Source organism: Erithacus rubecula, assembly GCF_903797595.1.
Source record: "Erithacus rubecula genome assembly, chromosome: 26".
Lineage (NCBI taxonomy): Eukaryota > Metazoa > Chordata > Aves > Passeriformes > Muscicapidae > Erithacus > Erithacus rubecula.
In genome coordinates, this window is record NC_136678.1 from 2,719,094 (window position 1) to 2,729,688 (window position 10,595).

The 10,595-nt window shown below is 55.5% G+C and overlaps 1 protein-coding gene across 1 annotated transcript; it reads right to left on the reverse strand.

Moving 5' to 3' along the window:
• Positions 1-2,336: 2,336 nt before the first annotated feature.
• OLFML3 (olfactomedin like 3) lies at positions 2,337-6,840 on the reverse strand (the record flags this gene model as incomplete). Its single annotated transcript, XM_079327355.1, has 3 exons — positions 6,669-6,840; positions 4,431-4,716; positions 2,337-3,124 (listed from the first exon to the last, which is right to left on the reverse strand). The coding sequence occupies exons 1-3, from the start codon at positions 6,774-6,776 to the stop codon at positions 2,337-2,339; spliced, it is 1,182 nt and encodes a 393-aa protein (XP_079183481.1). The 5' UTR covers positions 6,777-6,840.
• Positions 6,841-10,595: the final 3,755 nt, after the last annotated feature.

Below are 10,595 nucleotides of genomic sequence, written 5' to 3' on the forward strand. Positions count from 1 at the left end.
ACTGGGTGATCCCTGTGGGTCCCACCCAGCTCAGGACATTTCCTGACCTGGGAGCACTCAGAGGTGGAGGGTCCTGGTCCCCTCCCCACTGGTGTCACAATGTGCCTCCAGCTCAATGAGCCACCTCTCACCACCACACTGGTGGGTTTTGTCTCAGTGTTTGCCAGCAGATGGAGATCAGGCTGCTCTGCTTCACAGGAGTTATTCCAAGGATTAATTACTTGATGTTTCCTGGAGTACTTTGAAGATGTGGAGTGTGAGATAAGTGCTGTGCTCTAGGAGCCCATTGGGCACTGCAGTTATTTTTACTCCTCATTCCCAAAGTGTTTGCACAAAACAAATGCCACAGGAGCTTGTGGGGCTCTGACTGTCCTGGTGAGTGAAATCTCAGGAGGATTCTGGATGAGGCCAGAGGAGGCCACAGAGCTGCTCCAAGGGCTGCAGCCCCTCTGGAGCCAGGGGGTGCTCACCTGGAGGAGAGAAGGCTCCAGGTGCAGCTCTGGTTGTGCAGGGCTTGTTCCAGGCTACGAGATGGTTTCTGGTGCAAAACCATTCCTGCCCCATCAATTTTAATTCAAGCTGGAGAAATCATCGGTGTAATTATTTACTACTGTGAGATTTCTGAAAATTATATTTCTGTTACTGCCCTTATTGATCTTGAAAAGGGCCATAAATTAACTTGACAGTTCACAGAGTCCTTCACACTTGGATAATTTCTCTGCTTGACTTGCACTGTGTGTTGAACTTTCAGCACCAGCCAATTACAGTCATTCAAAGTGTGTATTTGAAGATTTTTCTTATGCAACAAATTTGATTATAATACCAAAGGACTTGAGGCAAATACCGAGTGCCCTCCATGTCACAGAAGAGTTTGGCTTGAGCTGGGCACAGGGGGATGGGTTTTAGGGTGGCATGAGGGGCATGGCCACAGCCCTGGCAGAGCAGGGAGCTCCTCAGGTGCTTGGCAATGGGGCTCCCCATGGGGCTGGCACCTCCCTGGCCTCTCATCCCAAACCCAGCCTGGCTCTGGCACCAGCAGGATGCACCCCTCTCCCAGCCAGCCTGGCCCAAGCCTTCAGTGCTTGTCCCCAGAAGTGACCTCTGATGGGAAAAAGGGACCAAAGCACCTCCTAATCCACCCTCTGTGCTCTCAGGATGTTGTGATGGGGACAAATCACAGCAATCCTGAATTTCTGGGGGGTCCAGGACAGAAATAGGGCAAATCCTGCACCCTGCAGGGGTGTGGGGTGTGAGGAAGAGCACGAGGGACAGTGTCTGCTGGGCAGGAAAATTTGGGGACAATGTGGGGACATCCCCTCTGGGGCTGCTCAGTGCAGGAACTCAGTGCCAGAGGAAGGGGGAAGGAAGGGGATGGGGCAACCCGGGGCCTTACACAATGAGGAGATTGTGTGGCTGCAGGGGAAGTGGCCTGGGCTTCATTAGAAACAAACTCAGTAAAGCAGCAACATCTGGGGCTGCTGGCTGGAGCACTGCCCTGGCAGGGGAGGGAAATCTCCTGTTGTCCTCCCAGATTAAGGGATTTTGCTGTTTGCTCACAGTTTTGTACATGTAAAACAAGCTGGCCTGCTCAAAGCCTGGTCTTCCAGCTCTGCCCTAAACCCTCACCCAAAGCCCCCAACATAAACCCTGCCTAAACCCAGCCCCCTGCCCAGGCACCCACCCAGGGTCTGTCTGTGCTCCCTGCTCTGAGCCCTGTGAGGATCCCCACACTTGGGAAGTGGCTTTTGGGGTGGGTTTTGGGGTGGGTTTTGGGGGGTCTTTTGGGGTAGTTTTGGGGTGGTTTTGGGGTGGTTTTTGGGGGGTCTTTTGGGGTGATTTTGGGGTGGTTTTTGGGTTTTTTTGGGGGTGTCTTTTGGGGTGGTTTCTGGAGTGTCTTTTGGGGTCGGTTTTGGGGTGTTTTTTGGAGTGGGTTTTGGGGTTTTTCTTGGTTGTCTTTTGGGGTGGTTTTGGGGTGGTTTTTGGGGTGCCTTTTGGGGTGGTTTTGGGCTGGTTTCTGGGGGTTTTTTTTGGGTGTCTTTTGGGGTGGTTTTAGGAGTGTCTTTTGGGGTAGGTTTTGGGCTGTTTTTTGGGGTATGTTTTGGGTGTTTTTTGTGGTGGGTTTTGGGGTATCTCAGGACCAACCCAGAGCTCAGGGCTCTTCCAGCATCACCCATCTCCCCACACTCCCCAGACAAGCTTCCACACTTCACTGCGCGGTTTTTATTCATTACATCAGAAAAACCAAAAAAAACCCATTAAACCAGTCCAGAACCCCACTGGCTGCTCCCAGGGGGCGGCGAATCCACCCTTTCCTCATTTCCCAGCGGCAGGAGCGCTCACACCTCCATCTTCTTCTTCATCTCCATGCGGTAAATAATCTGGTAGCCGTCATCCCAGGCGTAGATCTGCCTCTCTCGGGGGCTGTACTTGAGGCTGGCGTGGGAGCCGTAGCGCTTGGGGAAGTAGGCGAGGGCGGCGTCCTCGGGGGCCAGCGTGCCGCTGACGTCGAACACGCACTGCACGCGGGCGCGGCTGGGCAGACGCGTGTTGTACACCACGTGCAGCGCCCCGCACACCACGAAGGCGCCCTCGGCGTTCTCCCGCGGGCACGGCGTGTCCCACATCTGCTCGATGTCCAGAGAGACGGGGTCCAGCTTGGCCAGGCACATGTTCTTCTCGTCCTCCTTGGTGGCGTAGACGGCCCACAGCCCCTCCTCGTCGGCCGACACTTCGATGTAGGTGGAGGGGGAGAGCCCGAAGACGGGGATCTGCTCCTCGGCCGGGAACACCGAGCTGTCCACCACCGTCTTGTTGGCCAGGTTGAACTTGATCACCTGGAAGGAGGGGCCCTGCTGGCGGATGTAGTAGAGGTGCCCGTCGTAGACCAGGTGCCCGGTGCCCACCCAGGGGTAGGGCAGCTTGATGCGGGAGGCCTTGCGGGTGGCAGAGAAGAGGGTGAACTCCCGCATGCGAGGGAAGACGTAAACCGTGTCGTTGGCGGTGCCGTCCAGCACGTAAATCTTCTCTGAGCCCCCCGCAGCGTCCTTGGTCCAGAGCCCCGAGGGGCTGCCAAAACGCTTCAGGATCTTCATGGCCCTGACACTGGCGATGGTGTCACTGCAATCTGCAAGGGAGGGGCCATGAGAGCTGGGAACAGCCCGGCCCTGCAGCGGGACTGCTGCTGCCCCGTGCTGGGCTCTCACTCTGTCCCATCCCAGGATTGCTGTTGCTGCCCCATGCTGGGCTCTCACTCTGTCCCACCCCAGGATTGCTGCTGCTGCCCCATGCTGGGCTCTCACTCTGTCCCACCCCAGGATTGCTGTTGCTGCCCCATGCTGGGCTCTCACTCTGTCCCACCCCAGGACTGCTGCTGCCCCATGCTGGGCTCTCACTCTGTCCCACCCCAGGATTGCTGCTGCCCCATGCTGGGCTCTCACTCTGTCCCACCCCAGGACTGTTGCTGCCCCATGCTGGGCTCTCACTCTGTCCCACCCCAGGACTGCTGCTGCCCCATGCTGGGCTCTCACTCTGTCCCATCCCAGGACTGCTGCTGCCCCGTGCTGGACTCTCACTCTGTCCCATCCCAGGATTATTGCTGCCCCATGCTGGGCTCTCACTCTGTCCCACCCCAGGATTGCTGCTGCTGCCCCATGCTGGGCTCTCACTCTGTCCCATCCCAGGATTGCTGCTGCTGCCCCGTGCTGGGCTCTCACTCTGTCCCACCCCAGGACTGCTGCTGCCCCATGCTGGGCTCTCATTCTGTCCCACCCCAGGATTGCTGCTGCCCCATGCTGGGCTCTCACTCTGTCCCATCCCAGGACTGCTGCTGCCCCGTGCTGGACTCTCACTCTGTCCCATCCCAGGATTGTTGCTGCCCCATGCTGGGCTCTCACTCTGTCCCACCCCAGGATTGCTGCTGCTGCCCCATGCTGGGCTCTCACTCTGTCCCACCCCAGGATTGCTGCTGCCCCATGCTGGGCTCTCACTCTGTCCCATCCCAGGATTGCTGCTGCCCCATGCTGGGCTCTCACTCTGTCCCATCCCAGGATTGCTGCTGCTGCCCCGTGCTGGGCTCTCACTCTGTCCCATCCCAGGCCTCTGCCAAGGCAGCTGCCTTGGAAACTCACTGAAGGGATTTAAGTGCATCCCTGGTGGCATTGAGAAGTCCTCACTGTACCCATGGCATGGGCAGGGCAGCCACCTTCACCCCAGCCTTGCCCCAAAGGCTTTGGAGATGCACAGGGCTGTGGCCTGAATGCAGCTCCCAGGTTTGGGGGGATGTAGGAGCTTATGCCAGAGTCACCTGAGATGGGGACACAATGGCCCAGCCCATGGCTGGGGGACCCCTGGACTGGGATGGGCTGGGAAGGGTTGGGTTGGGTTAACCCCCAGACAGGACCATCCCGCAGGGAGCCACAGCAGCCCCTCACCTGTGACCTTGGTGTACTTCTCGTTCTTCCTCTGCTTGGCTGTGGCCACCTGCTTGTCCATCAGCGTCTCGTCCACCTCCAGGCAGGGCGGGGCGGGGTTCTGTGTCTCCAGGTAATCCACCTCCCTCTCCAGCCGGTCCACGCGCACGGCCGCGCCCTCGGCCTCCACCCGCATCGCCTCCCGCTCCTTCTCGGCCGCCTCCAGCATCCCCAGCACCTGGTTCTTGAAGTCCCGCAGCTCCGTGGAGTAGCGGCTGCTCTGGTCGTGCCACTGGGAGATCCTCTCCTGGGGTGGCCAAGGGGACACTGAGGTCTCCAAACCTCACAGCCCAGCAGTGGCAGCTGTCCCAGCCTGCCCAGCCACACGGGGCTCGTGTCTCGGGGTCCCATCCCACCCTGTCCCCACTCCTGTGCTGCTCCCACCCAGCTGCTGGGCTGCTTCCACAATGTTTCCAGCCCCGTGAAGCCCATTCCTGCAATGCTCCTATTATGTCCCCAGACCTACAATGCTCCTACTCTCCCATGACACTCCCAGACCCACAATGCCCCCATCCCCCTGCTGCCCCCAGATCTGCAATACCCTTCTCTCCTGTGACCCCCCCAGGCTGTGCCCAGGGTGTTCCTGAACTCCCAGTGCCCCTCAGTCTCCCATGGTGCTCCCAGATCCTTGATGCCCTTGTTCCTGTGGTCATGCTGTGAAACTCCCAGACCTGCTCCCATGGTGTTCCCATTCCCATGATGTTCCCATTCCCTTGATGTCCCCATTCCTGTCATGTCCCCATGTTTTTCCCAGACCTGCAATGCCACAACTTTCCCATGATGTTCCCATTCCCATAATGTTCCCACTCATGTGATTTCCCCATGGCCCTCCCAGACCCATAATGTCTCCAGCTTTCCTGTGATGTTCCCATTCCTGTAATGTCCCCATTCCTGTGGTGTCCCCATGGTTCTCCAAGACCTGCAATGCCTTTGCTCCCATGATGTTCCCATTCCCATGATATCCCCATTCCTGTGATGCTCCCATTCCTGTGATGTCACCATGTTTTTTCCAGATCTGCAATTCCACAGTTTTCCCGTGATGTTCCCATTCCCATGATGTCCCCAGGATCATCAGACCCACAATGTCCCTAGCTTTTCCCATTCCCATGACAATCCCATTCTTGCGATGTCCCATTCCTGTGATGTCCCCATTGTTCTCCTAGACACTCAATGTCCCCAGCTTTCCTGTGATGTCCCCATTCCTGTGATGTCTCCATGGCTCTCCCAGACCCTAAATGTCCCCAGCTTTCCTGTGATGTCCCCATTCCCGTGATGTCCCCATTCCCATGATGTCCCCAGTCCCTTGATGTCCCCATTCCCATGATGTCCTCAGTCCCTTGATGTCCCCATTCCCGTGATGTCCCCAGTCCCGTGATGTCCTCAGTCCCTTGATGTCCCCATTCCCATGATGTCCCCATTCCTGTGATGTCCTCAGTCCCTTGATGTCCCCATTCCCTTGATGTCCCCAGTCCCTCGATGTCCCCATTCCCATGATGTCCCCATTCCCTTGATGTGCCCAGTCCCATGATGTCCTCAGTCCCTTGATGTCCCCATTCCCGTGATGTCCCCATTCCCGTGATGTCCTCAGTCCCTTGATGTCCCCATTCCCGTGATGTCCCCATTCCCGTGATGTCCCCATTCCCTTGATGTGCCCAGTCCCATGATGTCCTCAGTCCCTTGATGTCCCCATTCCCGTGATGTCCCCATTCCCGTGATGTCCTCAGTCCCTTGATGTCCCCATTCCCGTGATGTCCCCATTCCTGTGATGTCCTCAGTCCCTTGATGTCCCCAGTCCCTTGATGTCCCTATTCCCGTGATGTCCCCATTCCTTTGATGTCCCCATTCCCTTGATGTCCCCAGTCCCTTGATGTCCCTATTCCCGTGATGTCCCCATTCCTTTGATGTCCCCATTCCCTTGATGTCCCCAGTCCCTTGATGTCCCCAGTCCCTTGATGTCCCCCCAACTCTCCCAGCCCCGCAGTGCCCCTGCTCCCCCATCTCCTGTCCCACAGCCCTCCCACGCCCGTCTCTCTCCGGTGTCTCCTCCGGGCTGTGCAGGACCCTGCGGGGCTGCCAGGGCACTCCACACCGCGCTCCTTCCCCATCCCAGCTGCTCCTCACCCAGCCCCGCTCCCGGCCCCGCTGCAGGGGGGTTCGATTCGGGGTGCGGGGGCCGTGGGGCCCCGCTGGGGGCTGTACCTCCAGGAGGGTGAGGCGGCGCTCCACGTACTCCATGAACTGCTGCTGCTGGGCGCGCAGGGCCGGGGCGAGCAGCGGCAGCAGCAGCAGGCAGCGCCAGGGCCCCATGGCCGGCAGCTCCGGCAGCTCCAGCTCAGTGCTCAGGAATGCTCCGGCCGCCCCTGCCCTTATTGCATCCAGATGTGCAGAGGGAGGGGACGCTGCTCCTTCCCCAAAGAACAGCCCCGGGCGATTTAACCCCTTCGTGCCCCGCCAGTGCCCGCAGCGCGGAGCCCCCCAGCCTGGGCATGGAGGAGCTGCTGAGAGGAGTTTGGGGAGCAGGGAGCCCCGCAGGAACCCCGAGCGAGAGGACACGTCCTCATGAACCGCAGTGTGAGGGCAGCCCATGGGACAGCGAGGGGACAGCCCATGGGACAGCGAGGGGACAGCCCTGGCTCCTTGTCCGCAGAGGTGCCCAAGGCCAGCGGCCAAGCTGAGCCTCGGCCGTGTCCGGGTCTGGTGCAGCAAAGCCAGACCAGCACCATGGGCACCAAGCCCGTGTCCCCTCTGAGCCCTCTGTGTCCTCTCTGAGCTCACTGTGTCCCCCCTGAGCCCACATCCCCCCCCAATACCGTGTTCCCCCAAGTCCCGCTCTGGTCCTGCCTGGCTCCCGGTGCCGGGATCCCCGAGGCAGAGCCATCGGTGCCAGGGCTGGGACATGGCAGGTTGGTCACTGCCCTCAGCCCGGACACTCGCTGCCTTTGGGGCCGCTTGCCCCAGGTGGCCCAAGCGCTGCTGTGGGGTCACTTGGCAGCCCCACAGCCTGGGGCAGGATCAGTCCAGATGTGTGGGATGGATGGATGGATGGATGGATGGATGGATGGATGGATGGATGGATGGATGGATGGATGGATGGATGGATGGATGGATGGATGGATGGATGGATGGATGGATGGATGGATGGATGGATGGATGGATGGATGGATGGATGGATAGATGGATGGACAATGCAGCTCGGTGCCCTGGATGCAGCCCAGCCGGGCTCCCGGGCGGTGGGCAGGGAGCGATCGGAGCCGGGGCTGCGGAGCTGCGGCGGAGCGCGTGTGCCACCTAGTGCCGCTCATCCCAAACCTGCATCCCGGATCCGCATCCCAAACCTGCATCCCGGATCCACATCCCAAACTTGCATCCCACATACACATCCCAAACCTGCATCCCGGATCCGCATCCCAAACCTGCATCCCGGATCCGCATCCCAAACCTGCATCCCGGATCCACAGCCCAAATCTGCATCCCACATACACATCCCACATCCCAAATCTGCACCCTGGATCTGTATCCCACATTCACATCCACATCCCAAATCCGCATCCCGCATGCACATCCCAAATCTGCATCCCGGATCCACATCCCAAACCTGCATCCCACATACACATCCCAAATCTGCATCCCGGATCCACATCCCAAACCTGCATCCCGGATCTGCATCCCAAACCTGCATCCCGGATCCGCATCACAAACCTGCATCCCATGTACACATCCCAAATCTGCATCCCGGATCCACATCCCAAACCTGCATCCCGGATCCACATCACAAACCTGCAACCCGGATCCACATCACAAACCTGCATCCCACATTCACATCCCAAATCTGCACCCCGGATCCACATCCCAAACCTGCATCCCGGATCCACATCCCAAATCTGCATCCCACATACACATCCCAAACCTGCATCCCACATACACATCCCACATCCCAAATCTGCATCCCGCATCCACATCCCAAACCTGCATCCCGGATCCACATCCCAAATCTGCATCCCGGATCCACATCCCAAACCTGCATCCCAGATCCACATCCCAAACCTGCATCCCACATACACATCCCACATCCCAAATCTGCACCCTGGATCTGTATCCCACATTCACATCCACATCCCAAATCCGCATCCCGCATGCACATCCCAAATCCGCATCCTGGATCCATACCCCACACCATCAACACCTCACTCTGGATACCCCCAAACCCCTCTCCCACTCCCCTTAACAGACCAAGTGACCAAATGAATTGAGTACAGAAAATTAACCCTTTTTATTGATGCATTGCAATTGTTCTACATTTTTACCATATTATGTAGAAAATACTTAAAATACAAGCTACTTTGTAAAACCAAAGACAAACATTGAATCCAAAGATAAACTATGTTTTCACAATGGACCCTTCTCCCATATAGTTAGTATTAAATTTTTAAATATCTATTTCTTTTGTTAAAATGATTTTTACATACCCCCTAAGTACATCAGCAATACAAACATAGATCAGTAATTGTCAGAAACTACCTGTATCTAGCGGCTTGTAAAAAGGAAGAGCACAACCATAAAAGAAAGTTAAATTTTACACAGTAACTAGCATATCAAATACATTTAATAAAGTAGGAATTCCATTGCAATATCAAGGATTCAAGCAGAAATACTAACATTACATATAATGTACTGCTACATGTAGTGAGATAGATATAGTTCAAGCTGAATCTGAAATCACACATTATATAAAGTTTAGCAACAAACAACCATGTGGACATGCGGCACCATTCAGAAGTTTAAATAAAATTAGAAAAAAGAAAGCAGGGCTGTGCCAATCCTGTCATTTAGAAGCAATTTAATTTCATGTACTAAAAGAAATTGCTGAGTCAGAGGTAAATTACTGCATCCCATCAATTAGGTGCTAAGCAGGAAAGCCTCAGGAGTTGCCTCTGCAGGGGCTATCACAGCTGCAAAATACAGGTCAGGTAAGAGAAAACTGATTGAACAGCTCAAGAATCACACAGACAAACCTAGCTGGGACCACAGCTATCAAATATTCCAAAGGTGAATCCCAAACTAGTTGTAAAGAAAATCAAAGGATGCCAATTCCTATCCAGAGATAGCAGATTTCTCTCCAAAGAATGTGTAGCAGGCTCTGACAATGAGGAGAGTCAATTCTTGAACCCAATTTGAGGCTGGATATGCAAGGAAGAAAGATGTATCACCTTAGAGCAGAACACATTACACCTAAATTGGGCATCATATACTGGGGCCAGACTGGGAGGCCCTGGCCCTGCTGGGGTGGGGTTTGCTGTGTATCACAGAGGAATTTTGGGGTATTGTTTGACAGCTTGTTCCAAATGGAGCACGTTTGATTTTACCTACAACATTTCCATCTCATCCTCCCTGTTCCCACACTTCTGGGAACTCGGGCAGTGGAGGAGATGACACCATGCTTTGGGAATACATTTGATTTGGATTAATTGCGTTACAAGATCTCCAAATGGACAATTTAAGCTGCTTTGTTTTTTTTTAGGGGAAAGTGGGCAAGTTCTCAAAATTATTAGCAGATTTTGCTAGAGGTCTTTTTTCTACTTTTTTCTTTTCCTGTTAGTGAAGTGTTTTCCATGAAGTCCTATTTGTGAAACAGGGAGTTGGAGCTTGGTCTGCCTTTCGGTGGAAAGGCACAACTCTGTACCCAAGAGGTATCTCAAGGCAAGTACTGAACACAAGCAATGTCAAAAAAAGCAAGAAAAGTGCCTACAGCAACAAACAGCATCGTTTGCAGCAACGATGTGGCACAGCAAGGTTGGTTTTCCGCACGCTCACGGAAGTGCTCCGACTACAAACACACTGAACATCAACGTGGGCTAATGCTACCGTCCATTCCACAGCCCTCCATCCCTCCCTGGACCACCCACCTCAGGCCAGCCCAGCCTTCCTTCGAGCTGGAATGTGGGTTTGTAGAAATGGCTTGGGCATTTCTTGCCACAGCCAGGTCAGGACTGGCCTCCTTCCCGCTGGGACGGGACATAAACTGGGGTTCAAGGTTACCAAACCTCTTATTGCTGCAGTAACACGACTGCTCAAACCAGTTTATATCATCCTTTTGGACAAGATATTTTATGTGTTAGATGAGAAAGA